Genomic DNA, 24,775 nt, shown 5'->3' with positions numbered 1-24,775 from the left:
GATGACTGTGGGTAAGCCCCTTGCCCATAGGACCTGGCGACCGGGTTCCGCTTGAAAGGGCTGTCTTCGGAAATATGGAGCCCCACGTCTGTCCTGTCTCCTGGCCGTCCTTGGTAACACCTTCTTCTTGTCTCTATCTTTAATTAGTATGGCGTCCAATGATTCTCCAAAGAGTTTTGATCCCTGGTATGGAGCTGTGGCAAGTCGCCACTTCGATTTTGTATCTGCCTGCCATGAGCGTAAACACAGTAAACGACAAGCAGAAAGATTGGTTGCAAGTGCTCGGGATGAAAATTTTGCTGCGGATAAGGTGGCGTCAGCTGAAAATTCTGTGGCAGCAATGAGCTTATTGATGTCCTGTTGCAGGCGAGTGTCCTCTGGACCAAGTCTAAGGAGGATATCCTGCAGCCACAGGATTGAGGCCCTATTGAAAAAGGATGCAGCCGATGCTGCTCTTAGGGACCAGGTGGATAGTTGGTGTAGTTTTCTAGTTAAGTTCTCCACCTTTCTGTCATCAGGTCTCAAGTCGTCCACCATGTCTGACAGTACCAAGGCATTAGATACCAGCGCGGTCACAGGTGTGTCCACAGATGGATATTGAAGCAAGGCCTCTAAGTCCGGATCAAAAGAATAAAATTTTCAGTCCAATGATGAGGGCCCTAGAGTTACAACTGGGTGTTGCCAGGGTCTCTTTATGTTCTCTGAGAAAATGGGAGATGAAGGAATGTGTTCTGAGTCTTTCTGCGGCTCATTAAAGAGTCTAGCGGCCGGCAGAATGCCCAAAGCTTGACCTGTCAGTTTTGCTTTGTTTAGTAGAACCCGGAAAAGTGACGGCTTGAAGAAGCCGGCAAAGGCTGGCTGTTCAGGTAAGTTAGCCTCATCTTCAGAAAGCTCATCCAGGGCTATGGCCACCTCTCTTGGTCCATGTTCTTCCTGAAAGGAGTCATGTAAGGATGGTGGTGGTGCTGATGCTGCTCAAAGCTCTTGACAGCTGGTATGGGATGATAATGGAGATGGGCATTGTTGTACGCCTATCACAATACCCTGCGATTATGCAGAGGCAATCATGTTCTGCAGTGATGGGGACATGGTTTGCCAGTTATCCATGGGACGATGGAGGCCTGCTGCAGTTGGGGTGAAGGTAGCTGCTGCAGATTGTGGCTGGGATGGTTGAGGCCAGGGTTGAGAAATTGGCCTAATCCACTCTGGCCTTTGAACCCCTTCAGGTGGTAAGGGGATGCTTAGTGGGCAGTCTGGCGACAGGTTCCCTGTTCTAGTTAGGGTGGGTCCCTCAAATGGCACAGTTGGAAGGGTAGCCGAGGCTAATGGGCTGTGTTGATGAGCTGGAATAATTCTGGCCGATGGGCTAAGCCCAGGTCTAGTTCTGGCAATTTCCAACTGTGCCTCAAGGGCCTTGATTTTCTTTTCAGCCTCCTTTAAAGCTGTTGAGGCCTGAGAGTCCTTGCTTGTGGACTGGTAGCTATGGCCTTTTTCCTTCCCTTTGGCAACCAAGGAAACAGCAGGGTCGCTGGGGTTTACTTGGGGTTGCTGAGACATGGTAAACGGGGTCAGTAACACTCACGGTGCTTGCTGCTACGAGAAGAGGCTTTACACGATGTAGAATCCCAAGAAAATGGTGATGTGAGTGCGGCCCTGAGTCTCCAGATAAACGCGTCACCAATGTGACGAATTGTAATGGGTTGAAGGCCCGGCAAGAGGCCTAGCAACCTCACCGATCGCCATGGTAATGCCCCCTCTAAAATGGCGGCTGCGAGCTTGGCGGGAAATTCAGCTCCCAAAATGGCGGAGATGCACAGTCACCTCCAACGCTTGCCTGGTAGGTCCGGAAACACCCCCAAAATGGCAGACGCAACTTCGGGCGGCTGGGAGAGCACTCTCTTCCCTGGCTTGGCTGCACGCATCGCTGCTAAAGATTGACAACGGAAAGGGGCTGACAAAGAGCTGATTCGAACGCACCAGGAATCACTTTCAATTGCTGAGTTTTTTTAAGACTGACCTAATGGGGCAGTTGGTAGGCGGGGCATAATAAATTTGTTAATTTTTAACTCAGTCCCTGCCAATGAGGCTGAAGAATAACCCACATTGGACTCTCCAAGCAGTGCAGTGGAGAAAGCCTTGTAGTATGAAAAAGGTCAACAATTTAAATGTTGAAAATAAAAAACCAAAATTCAGTGCCATGCCTACAAAAATTGAGAAAATTGCCTTTACAAATTTCTAATATATTTTAGCTTAGCAAAAATTTGGATTTTGATACATGTATTAATTACATAAGAGACTGAAACATTTTAGAAACCATTATGTGAAATTTTATCAACAAGAATATATGAAGCGACAGTCATATTTAAGCAACCAATCTTTCTTGTTCATTGTCAGCAAAATAATTGTTATTGTAACTGAATTATCTATTTTCTATCAACAAAGTTTGGCACTGTACTAACTGTAAATATGGATTGTTACAGTAATACATCTAAATAAGTACTGTATTTTTCAAAGTATAAGATGCACTAGAGCAGAGGTCCCCAACCTTTTTTGCACCAGGGACCGGCTTTAAGCTAGACCAGTTTTCCATGGCCCGGTGGGGGTGGGGGGAGCTAGCTGTCAGCGGCGCCATAAAAGGGGCGATCAAGAGAGGAATGGGTGAATGAATGGACGGAGGGTGGGAAGGAAGAAAGGAAAGAGGGAAGGTACAGGAAGAAGGGTGCAAAGAAGCAAAGAAAGGTGTGAAAGGGGAGAGTAAGAGAGGAAGGAGTGAAAGAAGGGAATGAGGGAGGAAAGAAGGGAGGAAGGAAAAGGAAAGCAAGAAATGGAGGGAGGAAAGGAAGGAAGGAAAGAAAGAAGGAAAGAGGGAAGGGACAGGAACAGAGGAAGGAAGCAAGGAAACATATGAAAGGGGAGAGTAAGAGAGGAAGGACTGGAGGGAGGGAGGGAGGGAAGAAGGTAGGAAGGAGAAAGAAAAGAAATAGAGGAAGGGAAGGTAAGAGAGAGAAAGAAAAAGAGCAAGAAAGAAAGCAAGCAAGAAAGAAAGAAAGGCAACTTCAAAGAAAGGCTCACTGAGCATCTCTCTCTCTCTTTCTATCCCTCTTTCTTTCTCTTCCTTTCTCTCTCTCCTCTTCCTTTATCTCCTCTCTCTCTCTCCCTCTCTTTCTCTCCCCCCTCTCTCCCCCTTTCCCTCTCTCTTTCTCTCTCTCTCCCTCTCTTGCTATCTCTCCCCCCTTTCCCTCTCTTTCTCCCTCTCTTTCTGCTTGCGGACAGGCTGGCGAGGAGGCCAGCCTGTCCGCAAGCAGCCCGAGGAACTCAGAGGTCTGGAGGCGCCGGCGGAGCGGAGAGAAGCCCCCGCTAGGCTGCGCGCTCCGGTCTTTCCTTGGCCCTTCGGAAGGATCGCGCGCCTCTTCTTCCTCCTCGTTTCTTGGTCCCCATCCTCCTTTCTACTTTCTCCCCCTTCTCTTCCTAGCCCACTCGGAATATTCAAAATAAGAAAAGCCTTTGCCGGCGAAGGTTTTTCTTATTTTGAATATTCCGAGTGGGCTAGCAGGGAGATAGGGAGCGCGCGCAACCGCCCGTGCGCCCCCGACATTCAATATCACCTTCCGCCGGCCCCGCCTCTCCTGCAAACCCCCTTGCTGAGAGCCCGGGGCGAAAGTGCTCTCGGCAAATGTGAGGCGGGCAGGGCGTGTGTTCCGGGTGCAGGAGGAGCTGCGGTGAAAGGCAGGAGGTGGCAGAGGAGCAGAGGGGGCAAATCGGGCGAGCGGTGGGCAGTGCGGAAAGGCCGAGGGGGCCCTGGCGCCGCGGACCGGCTGAAAAACCCCAACGGCCCGGTCCTGGTCCGCGGACCGGCGGTTGGAGACCCCTGCACTAGAGTATAAGACAAATCTTACTTTTGGAGAGGAAAATGGGGGGGGGGGTGTCTACCTATCAGGTATTCATCTGGCTAGCGTCCTTAGTCTGTTCAGCTTCAGCATATTATTTTATCTCATCAGGACAGAAAAACTGCCTTGGAGGGAGTAGGAATAAAAATGAATGCTGCAAGCCCGGAAGATCATTAGCACCATGTTAGGGTTGAAAAAGCCTTCAGAGAGAGTAGGAATGAAAACAAGCCTGCAAAAACTTAGGGCTGAAAAAAACTTCTTCAGAGGAAGTAGGAAGCTGGAAAGATTGTTAGCACATATTTAGGGCTGGGGGGAAAAAGATTTGAAAAAGGTACATTTGGAGTATAAGACACACCCAAATTTTCAGCTTCTTTTAGAAAGGGGAAAAGGTGCATCTTATGGAGGAAAAAAGGTGTATCTCCGAAAAATACAGTAAATAAAACCTATTTTTAAAATATAAATAGGTAAGTACGAAAATCAAAGCCTAAGGTGATACCTCGTTTTACAAATCCCTCGTCATACAAACTTTTCGAGATACGAACCCGCCATTCCAAAAGCTTTATATCTTGCCCTAAATACCACCAAAAATCACCCGTCCAAAAGGTTCCTAAGCCATCCCAAATCACTTTCAAAGTCTTCCTCATTTCTCATTGCTGTCTTTCTTCACTCCATTTGCCTTTGTTAGGACATCGATTTGGGTGGCATAGGAAGTGGCTGGAGGGATGAATTTAAGGCAAGATAGGAAGCTTTTGGAATGGTGATTTTTGGGGGAATTTAGGGAAAGATAGGAAGCTTCTGAAGTGGCGGTTTTTGGGGGAATTTAGGGCAAGATAGGAAGCTCTTGAAGTGGCGATTTTTGGGGGAATTTGGGGTGGTGTTAGCCTTCGTTAGGACCTCCATTCCTCGCTTCTCTTCGCTGTCTGTCTCCACTCCATTAGCCTTCACTTTGTCCGCCTGCCGCTTTTTCTTTAAGCCTTAAAGTTTGGATTTTCCTAATGGGTTTGCACACATTATTTGCTTTTACCTTAATTCCTATGGGAAACAATGTTTCATCTTATGAACTTTTCACCTTACGAAACTCATCCCAGAACCAATTAAGTTCGTAAGACAAGGTATCACTGTATTAGAAAGCCTTACATTTACTAAACAAATACACATATTTTCAAAATCAAATTTTCTCTATAATTCTTCAGAATATTTCAGTACTAGCTCTAATTTTGTGTGTGTGTATATATATATATATATATATATATATATATATATATATATATATATATATATATATATATATATATTGTATTATATAGGCAACATTCCAGTAATCTAGTATTTTCAAATTTCAATAACATCAATATCATGTTTTTGATCTTTCAAAAATATCCCAAATTATATGAGCATATGCAGAATGAATTTCCTGTGTTAAGCTATCCAAGCCGACAAATGAACATCTAATGACAATTTTGCTACATATGCTGAACGGAGAACAGTCTGTTTAAAAATATTTGAATATGATACTTATGTGCAAGCTTCAAGTTTAGCACTTTTGATGAATTGGAATATGTGAAATAAATAACTACACGATTGTTTATTAAGATTCAAGTGACAAATTATATAATTCCATCTATGAATCATATTTTGCAAATAATTTCTATTAAATATAAAGTGTCGGTTTTGTGTGTTCTTTAAAGTGAAGCTACTAGTGGCAATAACTTAATAAAGCATTCTGAAAAAAGTTACCAACTTACTAAATCATACATAATATGCAGATTTTACAATGGTCCACTACCTACATTTTCTGCAAAGACAATTGGCACTTTGTTTCAAATCCAGGGAAAATTAAATGAGAATGCCATTATATAAATTCAAAGAAGACAAATTTAACAAGGGCTGTTTTTCTATCATAATACTGTACTTCTAAAATACATTTCAACAATTATTGATAGACAATAGAAATGGAAAAAAAGCTATTATGCTTATGTCCTGCTGGAGTTATATCTACTCGTCTATATAGACCATCCACAGAACATGCTTTCTTTTTATGTGCTTGCAAGATTATTATTAAAATTTTACTCATGGCTAACTTTCTTACACATTTTCCTCAATTAAAATAGTCAACAAATAATTGTACTGACAATTTTTAACAACAGTATAAAAAAAACACTTGTTCTGGTACAACGTAGTGTAAATTGTGCAAATTATGTAAACTTCAACTATAAAAGTGGTTTGCAAAATTGTTTAATAACTTCATAATTGCCATATTTAATTATGCCAAAATACTTGAAACTTTCTATATTTTTCTATAATTTTCCATCCTACCGCACTTGCTGAATATAGATGTTTTATTTTATATGCATTTCAGTCATTTATGCATGACCTACATTCAAGAAGTTAATTTAACAAAAGATTTATTTGACAGAACTATTCATACTTACAATAAACTTCTCTATTTACACCAAACATACATTAAGAAACACTGCAACATTGAACACTGTAAACCTATTATGAATCTGTTCATATTCAACTGTAAAACTCTTGATAAATATAACAAATTATAATTAAAAACAGAATATTGGGTATTTTTAGATTTTTGTGTTACAAAACAGCATTTATAGACCATACAGAGCATATTACAAATGGAGATGTTCCTAGGACCACAAGCTATATTCAAATCCAAAAGGGGAAAAAATCCTTCAAAACAAAATCCAAAATCGTGCCTCCTCCAACCAAACAGTTTAGAATCCATTATCAGCTTAAGCATCTGACTAAAAGCTAACTTTGATTATAAACAAGTTCTTCAGGTAGATGATAAATCAGATCACAAAAAATTCATTTGAGTTCACAGGAAATATGGTGTAATAATTTAACTTCTAAAAACACTGAAAAGTAATTTTGGTCAAATAAAATGTTAACACTTTAATTATGTGTGTGAGAGAGAGATGTTGAGAACCAGTTTAATGCATAACTACTAAGCTGCAGTCACATTTTTAAAGACATTGCAACCAAATCACAGTGTACTGTCAAAATTGCACCCTTATATATAGATACTATAATTGCTGAAAAGCTCTACAATACTATGGATCTTTTTGTAATGTGTTCATAATACTCCAAGTATATATTGGAAAACAGTTGCTAAGCAGCGCTATTTTTCATATATTCATGCCGTCAAATTCAACTAATATTTTAAAGTTACTTCAACTTTTTTAAACACACTCACCTTTTCAGTTTTATAGTTAATGAAAAGAAAAATTCCACTGATTTCAATGGATTTTGCATCTAAGCATGTATGCTTACAACTACTATTTTATTCTTATTGGTTGCACTGCATTATCCTCCGTACAATGAACTACGTTCTAAATCTATTGATAGAATTTTAAAACACCAGGGTTACTCTTTTTCAGCAGAGATCATACATCCCTTTTGTTATATATATTTGCTTCTCCCATCTATTTAATTCCTTAGATTAACAGTAAGCTTCCACAACATTTCTTCTGAAACAACATACATTTCCCCAAATATCTCACAAGAGTTAGGAAATATTTCTCTTTAAGCCATATTTTATATTTGCCTTTCATTCTTTTTCCCCAAATTATCCACGATTGCAGCTTACCATAGTTAGTTTCCATTTAAAGTGGCCCCTGCTCTGTAAAAAATCTTTATATAGCCCATATATGTCTCGAAACACCACCAATTCTGTGATAAGTCAAATGTTTATTTCTTAAAATGCACCTTCATTGAATATAGAAGTTGCATCTCAGATTCAATGCATTTATAGGTTTGTGCTTAACAAATATTCAGTAGAATGGTTAGGGAAACTTAGTCTTTCCTGAACAATATTTAAGGAAAATTGTTTGATTGAAACAATATATAACAATATATGAAAGGGATTGTTCTGGAAATTGAACTAAAAGATTTGAATTCTCATATTCCAGCGCTTGGAAATAAGATGCAGTGTAAAAAAATATAATGTTCCTGTTACATTGCAATTTCTGTTCATTGAAATGTCCATTGCAGCAGGTTCAGTGCAACAATCTGTTAAAGGTACAGTATCTAATTATGGCAAGGCTCAAAAATGTAGAGGTATTACATTCTGTGCGGAAAACCTAACAATAAAGCTTTGAAAAAACTGTGCCATCAGATTATTGGCATATCATAAGTCATTTCTGTAAACAAAATGTGCCGTAGATCAGCTCTGATTAGGAGTCATCATAATGTTCCCATTAAGTAGAACTATAGTTCAGAAAGGTAATTTTTACCATAAATTTACAATAACAACAGCTGTTTCAATTCAAACTTTTTATAAGAATTTCATTTTTTAAACGTAGCAGGTTGTTCTTATCTTGTGCTATAATGCCAAATAGAGCACTATATTAAAATTCATTTTCATTTTATGAAAGACAGTAGTACAGCATTGGGGGGGGGGGAAATCATAAAGCAGCTTCAGTACATTTAAATGAGGTTTTTTACATTTCATTTGTCAAGTTAGAATATAAAAAGCTTGAAAATCAACTTGGAAAAGCTTATTCCTCAAGAAAAAGTATAAACAATCTGAAAGTGATCAGCTAACGAAGGAACTTTATATATAGTCAAGAAATGAAAGTGGATGTTACTGTTACACATACCACTCCTTCCGAGATATTACAGAGCCATCTACATGTGAAACTAAGTCATCTTCATTTTCATCATAACATTCATCACCCAAGTATTTCATTCCCAGAGTTCCACTTTCATAGTAATCCATTGGTCTTTCATACCTGTCCTGGTATCTGTTAATAGTATCTACTTTGTTCCAGTCTGTTTTTTCAGTTTCTCCCATGTAGTCTTTAGTTAAGAGACTGTTCACAGGAAGTTTTATTTCTTTTTTCACACTGTCAGGGTAAGAATCCACATCCTCAACCTGCAGGGTATCTATCTGGGACTCCTTTTGCATATCTGAAGGTGGAGTGTAGTTCTTAGCGAAGTAGTCACCACGGAACGTCCTCCTTCTCCTATACCAGACAGCTCCAACCAGGACACATACAAGTATCAGGAAAAGAGCCCCGCCCACTGCACTACCGATGATGGTGCCCCAATTGTCTTCCTGTATTTCTGGCCAGGATGATGTTGGAAAAAGCTTTAGTTTTGGTTGAGTTGCTAAACCTGTGTTGTCATCAGTTGAAGGAAGCCATGGAATCGTGAATGGTGAAGTGGTAGTAGTGGGAGGATCTAATGGAAGAGCAAAGAGATACACAAGACAGAAAAGGCAGAAAATGTCAATGCAAACTATTTTAAGTTAAGAGCTGATAAGAAAGCACAGTTGATGAGTAAGAAAGTGTACTTTAACATAGTTTTTCATTCTTCATTTTATTATAAAACTGTTTACCATTGATGGACATATATATAGTATCAAAGTAATTTAATAAGGCAATGCTTCCATGTTGTTTTGTAGCAAACATGGAACAATTCCATCAGCTGAGAAGTTAGTCAATTCTTTATTATCCAAGTCAGAGTTCAAAATAAACTAATGAAAACCCTCATGGATTTTATATTCCTTAGGAAATACTGTATTAAAGAATGAAAAACTAAAAACAAAAAATGCATGCTAAGTTAGCTATCGGTAAGTATAATTTAAACCTTGCCTCCAAAATATAGTATGATTTATAGTTAAGATTTAGAAATCAGTGCATTAATTGTTGGTTGGATTTTCATTACAATGCTTACGATATTCTTGGTTTCTGCTTAAATAGTTAATCAAACACAAAAACTAAAATTAACCCTTAGAAATAATTCTAAAATTAAAATCATTTTAAAATTTTATATGAAGTGTATAGAATTGTCTACCTGACATAAAACAAAGACTTTTCCTCTACTATGGGAATGTTGTTTTAAGTCTAGGAAATGCATATAAACAATGTGGACTATCAGCATTGCTCACATTTACAGGGACTAATTGTGCAAACTGAATGCCTATTTAAATTGAAGCACTGGAATTCTTTGCTATATATAGATGGCATGTTAAAAGCTGAAGATACAAACTAGAAAGCTGTGCATATGAAACAAGGACCAGATTACCTATGGGACCCTCTTCTGCAGTATGTATCCCAACGATAGGTCAGGTTCCACAGAGTTGGCTTTCTCCAGGTCTTGTTAGCCAGGCAATGTTGTCTGGCGGGACCTAGGGGAAGAGCCTTCTCTGTGGTGGCACCGGCCCTTTGGAACCAACTCCCTCCAGAGATTTGTACTGCCTCCCCACTCTCTTGGCCTTCCGGAAGGCTTTGAAAACTTACCTTTGCCGGCAGGCCTGGGGCTGCTGAACTTTAATATCTAGCCCCAGCATTTAGTATGACTGTGATATGAGTGAATACGGCTATATGATTTTAAATTAGGGATTTTTAGATTGTGTTAATATTGGACTTCTGAATTGGTTTTTGTATTTTATATGTTGTGAGCCACCCTGAGTCCTCGGAGAAGGGCAGCATGTAAGTCAAACAAACAAACAAACAAACAAACAAACAAACAAACAAACAAACATGCTCTGTTCTAATGTTATATTAGAAAATAATTTTAGTTTTATTAGTCTATGACATTACCAATGTATCTAGAAAAATGGGTTAAAATATGCCAAACATGCCAGCAAATTGTGGATCTCTAGTCTCTACTGAACATTAACAATTATGATTCATGTGAAAATAAATTATACATATTATGAAAAGTATCTTGAAGAAAATGCAAGTGTTAAAAAAAGCTGATGGTCATTTAGTGTTTTTAAAAAATAGTTTTCTGAGCAGCAGGCTATTAACAACTGTAGAAAGTTATAGTAGGTGTTATTAAGAATAATATTTAAACATTAAAAGATATCATTAGCAATGTAGCAAGACAAAATCTAAGCTCAATGTAAGAAACTAAGGTATTTTAATTACTTGGAGGATTATAATCGACAATGATGTATACCAAATATTTCTATTAATCAAATTCATTTTTTCATTTCTTTAAACAGCTTATAGAGCTTATTTTTGTAATGTCCTGCTATCAAGTTAAAAAATACACATTAAGTTAAAAATACATTTAGGGTAGTTAAAAATTACTGTTAGGTCTACACCATATGTAACTTATTCATTGTTGTTATGTAATTTGTTAAATTAATTATGCCCATATTGAACTGTATTAAATGAAATATAAAACAGATGAACTTAGAAATACTGTACTACAGAGATAAATGAATGGATCTATAACAGGTTTAGTTTTAAAAAATGAATGAAAACCACTGATTCCCATCACCATCTTACAACTTAAAAACAAGCAAAACTCAAAGCCTAATCTTCTGCATTTTCTTCAAACAAAAGTATCTCAAACGTTGCCTCCTTTAAAAAAAAGATCTTATGAAAATATTTTATTAATCACATGGTTCATCATTGCTAACAGTCTTTAAACAACCAAAATAATACCTCTGTACATGGATATAGAGTATATATAGTACAAATGTAGACTAAATGAAATTGACTATATTATTGGAGCAAGGAGATGGAAAAACTAAGTTATAAAAGTCAAGACATGGCCAGGATTGACTGCAGAACAGAAATCCACCATTTTCGAGGAGACTATCAGACATGGTTTCAAAGTTCTGATCTCATTAATGGTCAGTTAAGGATAATATGAAAAGAAATTGGCAAAAAAACCAAGAAATAAAAGAAAGCAAGATAGACGTCAGAATAGAAAGTAGAAATTGCCACGAATAATCAAAGCTAAATAAGAAAAAAAAACTCGGGAAGCAACACAGCAAAACATTTCAGAGTGTTGTTAAAAAAAAATAAGGAAAAATGGCAATGAAATTTGTAAAGACATTGATTACGAAGGTAAAAACTAGAAAAATAAGAATATTCTTCCAATGATTGCAAGATTACGAAGAAGTTCCCGCTTCAAACTGCTTTGTTAAAGGATGCCAATGGACAGATAGTAACTGATTCAAAGAAGTACAAACTAAGATAGCAATCTACTGAAATCCTGTAGATGCCAACATTCAAGATAATTTAGAACAGGGATCCCCAACCGCTGGTCCGCGGACTAGTACTGTTGCACCGGTCTGCGGAGTCAGCAGCTGCTGTGGAGCCGGCGAGTGATCCAGGACCTGCCAGCCGGCTCCACAACACTGACACTCATCGGGATAAGGTGCGGGATTGAGCTGGGACCCACTGTATGTCCGGGATTCTAGTACTATGTGCAGGACATGCAGCGGGTCTTGGCTAAACCCTGTACTCGCCCACCAAACTTTGGGCAACTACATTACACGTCACTTGTCCCTGTGATGTGTAATGTAGCAGCTACATTACAGTCACAGGGACAAGTGGAGAGAAGCAGAAGCAGACTGCGATATAAACTTTATATTATAAGTATAAATTATAATTTTTTATAAAATTATAAAAAATAATAGAGGAGAGAAGCTGGGCTCTATGATATACATGTTTATATGATGGACTCTATCTGTATAGATAGAGAGATTAGCTAAACTCTGTGATATGTAGATTTACATTGTAGCTGTAGTGAGGCTGTAGTGAAGTTAATAGAAGCATTAGGAAGTCATCAGTAGCCATCTTCATAACCTGCAGTGTCCGTCATCAGTAGCCATCTTAGGCGGCACTTAGACCCACCTTCTTAGCACCTCCTTGTGTTGAAAACCTGGTTACACCTCTGCCTAAAACCCTTAAAAATGAGCAAAAAACAAACATTGCTGAGAAGCTTCTTTGAAAAGGGTAAACAAACTTATGACTACCAAAAAAGAAAGAAAGCTGCATTTAAAAGAAAATTCCAAGAGTCTTATTTAAATCACGGGTTTATTGCAACAGGTGATTCACATGCCCCAAGCCCACTCTGTCTAATATGTGGCGATCGACTATCCATGAAGTCTTCCAAACTGGTTAGACACTTAGTGACCAAGCACCCTGAATTAAAAGACAAGCCTTTGGAGTTTTTTGAAAGAAAAAAACGTGAACACAAAGAGCAGAAGCAGTCATTAAAGGCCTCCACATCAACAAAAAAAATGTGCACTGAGAGCATCATTCTTAGTGGCTAACCGCATTGCCAAGGCAAAGAAGCCCTTCACTATTGGTGAAGATTTGATCCTTCCTGCTGTGCTGCGAAGGACATTTGCCGTGAACTTCTAGGAGAGGCTGCAGTTAAAAAATTAGCGCAGGTTTCTCTTTCGCCTAGCACTGTCACTAGAATAATAGATGAAATAGCAGAGGACATTGAGGAACAATTGATAGAGAGGATTAATACATCACCGTGGTACGCCATCCAGGTTGACGAGTCCACTGACATTGACAACAAGGCAATGATGCTTGTTTATGTTAAGATATATTTTTCAGGAGGATGTGTATGAGGATATTTTATGTGCATTATTGTTGCCAACCAACACCACAGGTGCAGAACTATTCAAATCTTTGGATGATTACATATCGGGCAAACTAAACTGGTCTTTTTGTGTCGGAGTACGGCTGCCTATGACTGGACGGCTTTCTGGTTTAACTAGTCGGGTTAAAGAGGTAGCGACTGAATGCGAATCTACACACTGTGTGATCCATAGAGAAATGCTAGCTAGCCGAAAAATGTCACCTGAACTTAACAGCATTTTGCAAGATGTCATTAAAGTTATTAATCACATCAAAGTACATGCCCTGAATTCTCATCTCTTTGAGCAGTTCTGTGAAGAGATGGACACGGAGCACAAACGTATTCTCTTACACAGAGAAATGAGATGGCTTTCTAAAGGAAGAGCACTGGCCAGAGTTTTTGAGTTACGAGAGCCGCTTCATAGATTTCTTTTAGAAAAAGAATCGCCACTTGCAGCACATTTCAGTAGTACAGAATGGGTCACAAAACTTGCTTACTTGTGTGACATATTCAACTTATTGAATGAACTAAATCTGTCACTTCAGGGGAGAATGACAAATATCTTTAAGTTGGCAGATAAAGTGGCTGCACTCATAGCCAAACTAGAATTGTGGGGACAGTGAGTGAAAATAGGAGTATATTTGACATGTTTCAAACTTTAGCAGGAATTTTGGAAGAGACTGATCCTGGGTCTTCATTCTTTCAACTGCTGCATGACCACCTATCTCAGCTTTTAGAACAGTTTGAACGTTACTTTCCATCCACAAAAGACCCGAGAACTGATAAGAAATGGGTCCACAACCCATTTGTGAACAAACCAGTTGAATCGACCTTGTCCGTGCTGGAGGAAGACCAACTGCTTGAGATTGCAAATGCCGGTGACCTTAAAAGTATGTTTGACACTTCAAATCTCCCAAAGTTAGATTAAAGTCAAGGCAGAATATCCTGATATCGCCTCACAAGCACTGAAAACGCTGCTTCCATTTGCAACATCCTATCTTTGTGAAACAGGGTTTTCTGCAATGACAGCAACCAAAACGAGATTACGGAGTAGACTGGACATAAGGAACACACTGGGACCATCTCGTTACAGGGAAACAAGCTCAGTGCTCCCACTGATTCTGCCTTATGGTGACTTGAGTCACATTAAATATAATAAAAATTATATGGTTTGCACTTTATCTTGTGTTTTCATGTGTACATGATTCTAATCTACACCCCCATGCTTAATCCCGCCCCCAACCACACCCCTTTCCGCCCCCCACCGGGCCATAGTAAAATTGTCTTGCTGAAACTGGTCCCTGGTGGAAAAAAGGTTGGGGACCACTGATTTAGAAGGTATTCTCTATTTATATGATCTTCTAGTAGTAGAACTAGGTCAAGTAGTATTATCAAGTTGAAGGAGGTAAAAATTGATAGAATATCTACAAAATTACAGCAAATAACACAAGAAGAATCTATAGTTTCAAAGCATATTAAGTCAGCAAATATAAAAATGACAGGGTCCAACAGAGAGATATCAGTCTACATTACCAATCAAAAGAGAGCTTTAACATTGCATACAAACTATCAAATAACATCTTTAACTTTATAGACTAGCAAAATAAGGTTTGGGATTAAGGCAATGCAAATTAGAGCATCACATGGAAAGAGTGGCCAGAAATTTAGAGTTTTTAAAAAACTAAGGAACATGACATTATATTGCTGATTGACAATAGATAATAGTCAAAGAATACAGAAGTTAAATTAATGCTTCATTGATTATAGAAAAGCCTTTGTTTGAATTATGTCAAGTGTGAAATATCCTTAGGAAAATGGAATCAAGAAACAAGACAAAAGGAAAACTGATGCTTTTGAATTTTGGAGAAAATTAATACCAAAAGCAAAAGAGACTCTAGAGTAAATAGCCAACCCCCCCCCCCCCCAACAAATACATAGACTTTAGAACACCTCAATACAAAGTTCCCACTCAAGGTACAAATAATTAGGCTCCAATTATATTTTGTATACATTATGAAGAGACCCTCCCACTGAGAACTTTCTATTGCTAGGAAATAGGAAAAAAAATATAAAATAAATATATATAAAAATGTGGCTTGGTTACAGCGATAATGACCCTGTTTTTGTAAAAAGCCAGGTTGGGGAGTCATAATTCTGGAGAATGTCTATCTATGTGGTTAGCACTTTTGAAGATCTTTCTATATGACTAATCAGAGTTCATCAGTCAGATGGTACATAATCTATCAATAGGGCATTAATACATTTAATATACAAAGCAATAAATGCCCTCATATTTTAACAGAAGTCATAGCAATTCCCATATGTAAAATATCAAAAATATATTCTAAATACATTGGTACCTCTACTTAAGAATGCCTCTACTTAAGAACTTTTCTAGATAAGAACCGGGTGTTCAAGATTTATTTGCCTCTTCTTAAGAACCATTTTCTACTTAAGAATCCGAACCCAGAAAAATTTCCCAGAAAATTTGAGAGCAGCATGAAGGCCCGGCCAGTTTCCTGCCATTCCCCCTTTAATCACGGCCATTTCAGGCTTTTCTGGGCTGCTAGAGGAGCTTTTTAGTGGCGCTTAAGGAGGCTTTGGCGAACAAAGTCCAGAGCGAACAAAGCATTTTCCTTTCTCTGGGTGCTTGGAGAGGGAATAAATCTCTGCCAGTGCCCAGAGAAAAGAAACACTCCCTTCGCTCTGGGCAGTAAACCACTTCACTGTGGTGACTCTCTTGCGCTGCCTCCCATACAAACTCATACCTTCCAGCGCGAGGTTGCTTCCCGGAGCGTCTGGGTGCGGAAAGGCAAAAGGGGGCGCTTCACACTGACTGAATCAAATTCTAAGTTTTTATTTCTTTCCGAATGGGTTTGTATGCATTATTTGTTTTTACATTGATTCCTCTGGGAAAAATTGGTTCTACTTACAAACTTTTCTACTTTTCTACTTGCCTCTTTGTGAAAGAATGCTTGCTGATTTTGCAGCTAATATCACAGAATTTTTCTCTATTGATACTTTCTGCTCTTGTATTACTAATGTATTATCTCCATATTTTAAATACTAATGACATTTCCAAGCATGGATTCAATCATTATATCATGCATTAAGGATGCTTCTGGTTTTCAACATTCAACAGATGTGAAAGCCTTATTTTCACCAACCCAGCAGAGGGCATGCTGTTAAAAGAGCAACATGGATTACGCATCTAGGGAAAGATTTGTTCGATTCCTTATTATTTCAATATAAAGTGTGGAACTACAGCCCAATTATGTTTTTTGATGGCATCATTTGTTACATTACATTTTTAGGTCTGGCTTAGCAGTAATGGGTTTCTTTTTTGATTTAATGGAAATGATATTAAATTGCTTCAGTTTGGTGACATATAAAACCCTGGGAAACTCACCCACTCCTACTATTTTATTTGTATTTTGAAATAGTCTATAATTCTTTCTCTGCTCTCATGCTTTTCTTACATCTCACTAGGAAATAGAATAGACAACTAGATGCTGATCTGAACCAACAGGATTTCTGTCAGAGGTACAACTACTAGGGGGGGAAATGCTAACATAGTTCAAGATTTTAAAGGATATTTTTGAACAACATATATCACATTATATCCAGACTTTATGTATGAAAATTCAGCACAGCTCATGCACAAAGTCATTAAATAACTTTCTAGATAGCCTGAAAAATGATGGAAGGAACCATGCTGTTTTCATGAGACACATATCCTACTTGTCTGGAATCTAAAATAAATCATTTACTTTAATATATAGCATAGGTTCGAAATATTTTGCATATATTTTTATAACTCAGTAAAATTCAGATCAACTGAATTATCTTTTAAATATATAAAATATTTTGTTTTTTAATAATAATAATAATAATAATAATAATAATAATAATAATAATAATTTATTAGACTTGTATGGGGTGGCTCACAACAACAATAATGCAATACAAATCTAATGATGAAAAACTATAGCTAAAAACCCAGTATCATTCAAACAATCAAAATTACACAATCATCACCATACATAAATCTTACTAGTCAGAAAGGGGATATATTAATTACCCCATGCCTGGCGACATAAATAGGTTTTCAGAGTCTTGCGGAAGGCAAGGAGGATGGGGGTGGTTTCAGGGGGCCGGGGCCGCCACAAAGAAGGCTCTTCCCCTAAGTCCCACCAGACGACATTGTTTAGTCGACGGGACCTGGAGAAGGCCAACTCTGTGGGACCTAATCGGCTGTGTAAAATTCTGCATGTTTGGAAGTTGAAAATCTTTTTAGTGCAAAAGGCCATTCAAATATTGTTTTGAACATAGAATCAATCAGTTTGAACCTAAAATGCTTCCATACTTGTAATACAGTGATCCCTCGATTTTCGCGGGTTCAAACTTCGCGAAACGGCTATACCACGTTTTTTTACAAAATATTAATTAAAAAATACTCCGCGGTTTTTTTTCTATACCACGGTTTTTCCCACCCGATGACGTCATACGTCATCACCAAGAGTCACTTCTCTCTCTCTTTCTTTCCTGTCATTCTCTGCTTCAATCATTTTCTCATTTCTCTTTTTTTCTCCCTTTTTCTATCATTTTTTTCTCTCTCTACCTTCCACTCTCCCCCCTCTTGCTCTCTCTCTCTTTCTCCCCCTCTCTCTCCCTCTCTGTGAGAACCCCTGCCCCACCTCTCCTGCAGCCCCCTCGCTGATAGCTGGGACGAAAGCGCTCTCAGCTAAGGGACTGTGAGAGGGGCGAGGCAGGCATTCTCAAAGCGCTCAGAGCGGCTACCGGCCGAATGAGGGTGAGAAGCCGTAGCCGCCAGCGCTGCTGCAGGAGGACACGTGTCCCAAGAAAGCCGGTGAGAGGGGTGGATCGGGCGGGCGGTAGCGGCGAGGTTGCCGGAGGCGCTGGGGGGGCGGGGGCAGCCGACATTCAAAACAATCTTTGCCGGCCTCCGCACTTTCATCGCTCCCCGCCCCCAACTTCAAGCCCGGCTCCTTGTGCTGCCTTGAAAAAGTGTGTGTGTGGGTAGTTTTTGGCTGTCCATAGCCAAAAATGGTGTTTTTACTTCCGCACCGCTATTTCGCGGAAATTCGACTTTTGCGGGCAGTCTTGGAACACAACCCCCGCGAAAATCGAGGGAACACTGTAACCCCATTTCATGGTCATTTTTCACACTCAGCTATATCGTTGAATCTACTTACAGGGTGTCCAGGGGGAAAGCATTTTGAAATTCCCTGATATTTCTCTGACATTTCCCTGTAACTTGCGATCTAGTTAAGGCGTGGTCATAGATGACATCATACCAAACGGCTAAGCCGTGGAGAAATATTGGTAGCTGAGGAAGCAAGTTGTTGCCACAATTATGCTCAGTTTTGCTTGACTCTGCCAGGCATGCGATCCTTTTTTTTTTTTTTACATGATTTTCCCCTGACTTTTAAACAAACAGTTTGTTTCCCCCCGATTTATTCCGTTTTTTTACACAATTTCCCTGATATTTCCCGAACCACCGATTTCTCTGATAATTCCCTGATTTCTCTGTTTTCCAGGTTTGCTGGACACCCTGACATATGTAGAGGGGCTGAAACTGAAACAGACTGGCTTGTTAGTAATTGACAAAAAGACAGAATTAATTCTTGGTACTAATATTTCCAATTTCATATTTCAAGTAGCCTTATGCTACACTAGTTTTCTACTCAAAAATATACAATTTGTGATCAGCTTCTTGTACCAGTACTGTAACAATAATTATACCATTTTTGTCACTGTTGTGTATAGATATCTATACTTTTAAAATCACAATTAGGTTGAAGTAAACCTGAAGTCAAACAAAAAGAACATGAGTGCTTGGCATTTAATTTTATTTAATGTATAAATAATTTGGAAGTTTTATTTTTCAAGCCAAAATGTAAAATGTTATGTAATTATATATGATATAATTTATTATTTATTTGCTACGTCCTATAAAACATTTTAACAAAAAAATGATTTAGTGAGGCAATACCAACCACAAAATATAGGATAAAGCAGTAAGCATATTTAAAATAAAAGTTCTGAAAAGAAGTTTGCTTTTGCCTTTCAACTGGAGGGGCTTAGGTGAAAAAAACCAGGTCTTATGCAGATAAGCAATTATGCAGTAGAGACCATATCTTGAAAAATGATTTTAGAAGTCAACTATATTAGACAATACTCTGATATAACATTTAAGAAAAATATATATATAAGGGAAAGAACGGGAGGGGGAATAACCAAAGGGGAGGGGGAAAACTTACCTAATATGTAAATAGTCTTTTGATCACTTTTTTGACCAAGTGAATTGGCCACTTTACAAATGTATGTTCCAGTATAATTGTAAGACAAAGGACTGTTGAAATGCAAGGTATTGTTGGAAGGTTGTAATCCCTCAGGCCAATGTCCATCCAGCCTGAATTGTAAAATATTTAGAGCAATATGAGCATTTTGCAAATAATAATTCATTTGGAATACTGATTGTTCTCATTTTCCAGAACAGAATATTCTCACTTTCATGAAACCAATGATTATACTAACAAAAGAATTCAACAGAATCATTAGTTTGTCATGAAATACAAGACAAGCAAGTTCTATTTACAAAGGTGTCTAATCACTTCCAGAAGTCTTATCTAGAATTTATAATGGGTAAATAGTATCAACGGAACACCAAAAGTATACAAAAACATAATGTATAAAACTTTGTTAATGGAAATAAAACCACATATTTTAAAAAGCATCTTTATAGATAGTTATTTACAGCATTCATACTCTGAAATCTGTTCCTTAGAATATATACAGGAGTATAAGACGCACTCCCCCCCCAAAGAGGGTGAAAATTTAGGTGCGTCTTATACACCTAATATAGATCCACTCAGCCACTCCCACCCTTTGGCTTCTGCCTCCTAGCAATTTGCCTCCTTGCAGCAAACAGCACAACGCATGATTAACACAAGCAGCTGATCATCAGCCTCCCAACCATCAGATGATTCAGGCTGTAGGCAAGCGGCAACAGATTATGGCAATCCCTGCAGTGTGAAACTATTAGCTGCTTGTGCTAAAACTGAAAGTGAAAATAAAACTGCAAGGAGGCAAATTGCTGGGAGGTAGAGGCAGATTTTTTATTTTCTTGCACTTAATCAAGCTGTTCTGAAACTGGCTGTTCGTTGTTTGCTGCAAGGAGGTAAGTGAATAACTATAAATGCCTATGCAATATTGAAATTATAATTTGAATAATTATAATAATTATTACACTTATTTCTTAAAGACTGCCTTATTATTGTTCTAAACAACTTAACAAAATGAAGAAGCTTTTTAAAATAATATATCACTACACCACAGAATACTTTTTTCCTTGTTTTCCATTTCTAAAATCTAGGTGTGTCTCGTACTCCGGTGTGTCATATATTCCGAAAAATATGGTATATGGTTACCAAGATTTTCTGAAAATATTGCTTTGGAATCCTGTAATTAGTTCTATATGAATCATGAACATTTTTCTATAAGGTATGAACTACTACAATAAAATATAATATTTTATTTTTATTTGTTCTTTAAGACAACTTGTGGAATCAGGATGGTAAAATCACCAATTAGAGAAGTGAGGAGAAAAGAGTCAGCCTAGCTTGCAGTTGCTCTGTGGGAGAAAGTGGCAGAGACAAGAATATTGAAGCCTTTCACAATAGAATGCAGTTAGTTTGGCAAGATTCTTGTAAATAGAAGATCAACAAGAAATAAACTATTTTGGCCTAGTTTCTGGTTAGTTCTACACAGGTTGGATATAAAATAAACTAATTTATTTCATCAATTAGGAATATTCAGTTTTATGCATGCTTTAAACGCAGTGTTTATGATACACTTAATTAGTTTAACTTTTTAAAAATAAATTATTCAAATTGTACATATATTTAAGTTATTTAGTATCTAGGAAATGTAATTATGCTAAATTGGTTGAAAATTAGTCCAGCATTTCAATGCTGCTATTTGTCAGTTTTGATTTACTGGCTCAGAAAAAGTGCCTTTTAATCTATAGTTTTATAGCCAATTAAATACTTTTGTGGGTACAAGAAATCCTCCACTTATGACTTCAATTGAACCTAAAACCTATGTCATTAAGTGAGATAGCTGTTAAATGAATTTTGCCCTATTTTACGACCTTTCTTGCCACTATTGTGAAAAACTGGAGTTAAGTTAGTAACATGGTTAAATGAATCTGACTGCTGCATTGATTGCTTGTCACAAGACCAGAAAAGATGATCACATGACCTTGGGGCACTGCAACTGTCATCAATATGAGCCAGGTGCCAAGTATCCAAATTTTGATCACATGACCCATGGGGATGCAGTTGAAAAATTGTCATAATTCATTTTTTCAATGATGTTGTAAACTCAAACAGTCACTAAATGAACTGCTATAAGTTGATGATTACCTGTGCAATATATTCTGATATGAATATACTATTATAAACTATTATTAAATTGATCTAATTTATCTAAATTTAATTTATTTTAAGAATGACTTACCGACTCCATGTAAACTCCATTGGTAATGGATTTGCATCAGCATTACACCTGAGCAAAACATTTTCTCTTCCAATATACCAGTTTCCATCATATCCAGTTACTGTAACCTCAGGAGAATCTATAAATATACATAATTATATGCAGTTGCATAAGCCATTATGGAAGTACTTAAATTCAAGTCCAGAATAGAATCTAAAGACAGGCAATTTTACTTCATAATCTTAAAGGATTGCACTACTAGTACAAAATAATAATCTATGTTAGCTTCCTAACTCAAACTACCTATATCAACACTTCTAAGATAAATGTAAATTGGTTCTTAACCATTCATATGGTGGGATTCAAATTTTTTTACCACTGGTTTTGTGGCCGTGGCATTACTTGGTGGGCACTGTAGGGGAAGGATACAGTAAAATCTCCATTCCCACCCCACTCCAGGGGAAGGATACTGTAAATCTCTATTTCCTCCCCACTCAAGGGGAAGGTTACTGCAAACCCCCCATTTTCTCCTGATCAGCTTGGACTGTGCAGGCACACCATAGATGGGGAGGGGGCCTGTCAGAGGGGGTATTTACCAGTTCTCCAACTATTAAAAATTTATGCTACCAGTTATCCAGAACTGGTCAGAAACTGCTGAATACAACTTCTGATTCATAATATTTAAAATGTGATAGATGGAACAAAGCACGTTTTACACAGCAAATCTGATAAAGTTGATAATGGTTTTATCAAGACCCATAATAAAATGACCAGGCAGCAATGCTATTTTTTATTGTTTTGTGTTTTATGGATATATTAGAAACAGAGCCAAAATTAGTCTGACTTTGCTTCTCTAAATGGAAACAAGAAATAATTTTCTTTTGATTGATAACTTATTTAGACTCAATTTTTACAATGCAAAATCCAATATCAGCAGAAATAATTAGTTGCAGACAAATTTGTTATCTTCAGTATATTAGTTTTATGTTCATTCATAATATATGTTCCATTATTGTTACTTTCAAACACAATTTAACTTCTTTAAACATTTTCATGAACTGAACACTTTTAAGATTTATTTTAGTATGCTCAACCTGAATAATTGCATCTCAAAATTTAGATAATTAGGGAATCAAAAATACAGCTGTATGTTGATGTGCAAATTCACGAGGCCTAAATTCTGAAAAGCACTTTAAACATGTTTAAGAGTATCAAAGCATACAATTCCAAATGAAATAGTGGCAAATTACATAGCCTCCATTATTACTGTGCCAATGCATCATTACATGCCTATAATAAAATACATATTTAAAAAGTTAACTCAATTTTTATGTAACCTAAATATTTTTGTTTTAAAGAGTCAGTTTGCTGTAGTAGTTAAGATACTGGGCTAGAAACTGGTAAAGTGTTTGTTCAAGTTCCACCTTAGGTACAAAGCCAGCTATGTGACTTTGGGCCAGTAAACTCTCTTAGCCCTAGGAAGCAGGCAATGGCAAACCACTTCTGAAATCTTGGCAAAAAAACTGCAGGATCTTGTCCAGGCAGTCATCAGGTATCAACATTGATGAAAAAGCATTGAATAATAATAATAATGTTTCAGACCCATTTGAAGCTGATTAAAGATTATGCTAACATTCATCACTTGAAAACTGATAGAACTAAAATGCAAGCCTCCATTTTATAGCACTTGAAGGCATCTCTGAACTACAATTGCTGAAAATCAGAATGATCATAATCATTCTGATCCATGACATGTATGAAAGAACAGATTTGAATGTGCGTGTGTGATATATTATTCCAAACCAAGAAAAATATAGGAATTTTTTTCTCACACCCACTTGTGAAACCTGACCCAGACCTATAGTCCACGTCTGTCCAAAAATTTAGGTGTGCATACAAAAACAAAATATATACCTATAAATGTATCATTACTTACATTGAATATCAAGCACATAAAGCATTCTTATCTCTTTTTCTAAGGCTGGGTGTCTCACAATACAAGCTATACGTCTTCCTCTAGCAAAGCGAGTAGGAACAAGCTTGTACTTGCTCTGCACTGTGACTGTTTCATTTGGATATGACGTTGAAGTGGATTCCATTTCACCAAGATCGCCTTCCCAGAAAACTTCTGCAGCTGGTTTTCCAGTGGCTGCAGTACAAATGGCTGCAACTGTCTGATTGGCACCATCTATTAAAGGATTTGGTCCCTTTGTTAAGCTCACAGTTGGTTCAACTACAGAAAAAATACAAATAATAATAATAATAATCAAATGTTTTAACTACTTTAAAAACTTACTTTAATTTCTCTTATCTTTTTATCACTAAATTACAATCTGATATCTTCAGTCTGTGGCCAGTTATCTATAGCATCATTTGATTTGACTCTCAATACTTCAAATTAAATTGTGAACTCTGGTAAGGATTGTTCTTATTTCCTATATTTTTTGATTTTTTACTTTTCCTGTTAGATGGACATGGCGGCATTTGACATTAAATATAAATTGCACTTATTTACCAGTGATATCTTGGCTATCCTTGGCAATTATATAATTAAACTAGTTGGAATAGAACAATATTGTTTATATTTTGTAAAATAGGTGTTGTTATCTTACCTGAATGCCTCTTCTCATCTGGTGGAACCAGCCGTCACAATGGGGAGTTCCTTGACCAATCATCTTGAGGATCAAGTCAATCAATTTGAATACTTGCTTGGAACTGCCATACGACCCCAGATGTGACGAATCCGAAGCCTAGACTCAAACGTGGCATGCTGGTGAATGGTATTTGGACTAAGCGAAGTCTCCTTCCTGAGTCTCCGAGTTAGACTAGAAGTAAGAAGTGAGATGCAAAGGGAAGCGAAAGAGAAAGGGTGGGAACTGAAGGCTGGTTTCACCGGATGAAAAGAGGCGTTCAAGTAAGGTTACAGGCTTATTCTCCATCTTGTGGTGGAACCAGCCTTCACAATGGGACTTACCAAAGCAGAGGTCCCAAGAGGTGGGGCA

The 24,775-nt window shown here is 37.7% G+C and overlaps 1 protein-coding gene across 3 annotated transcripts in view; it reads right to left on the bottom strand.

Annotated features, from left to right (window-relative positions):
• The window catches only part of NECTIN3 (nectin cell adhesion molecule 3), a 70,495-nt gene that overhangs the window by 9,130 nt on the left and 36,590 nt on the right, over positions 1 to 24,775 (bottom strand). For 2 of the 3 annotated variants that reach the window (XM_070750134.1, XM_070750135.1), the window contains exons 3-6: positions 23,710 to 24,006; positions 21,795 to 21,912; positions 19,535 to 19,686; positions 7,579 to 9,089 (exon numbers count right to left, since the gene is read on the bottom strand). In XM_070750134.1, coding sequence (XP_070606235.1) covers positions 8,497 to 9,089; positions 19,535 to 19,686; positions 21,795 to 21,912; positions 23,710 to 24,006 — 1,160 coding nt within the window. In that variant the 3' untranslated portion in view covers positions 7,579 to 8,496. Of the gene's footprint in view, positions 1 to 7,578; positions 9,090 to 19,534; positions 19,687 to 21,794; positions 21,913 to 23,709; positions 24,007 to 24,775 lie in introns of those variants that run through there. The other variant, XM_070750136.1, reaches the window with a different exon arrangement.

The sequence above is a fragment of the Erythrolamprus reginae genome, chromosome 4, assembly GCF_031021105.1.
Source record: "Erythrolamprus reginae isolate rEryReg1 chromosome 4, rEryReg1.hap1, whole genome shotgun sequence".
NCBI classification, from domain to species: domain Eukaryota; kingdom Metazoa; phylum Chordata; class Lepidosauria; order Squamata; family Dipsadidae; genus Erythrolamprus; species Erythrolamprus reginae.
This window is presented reverse-complemented; position numbering and strand designations above follow the sequence as displayed.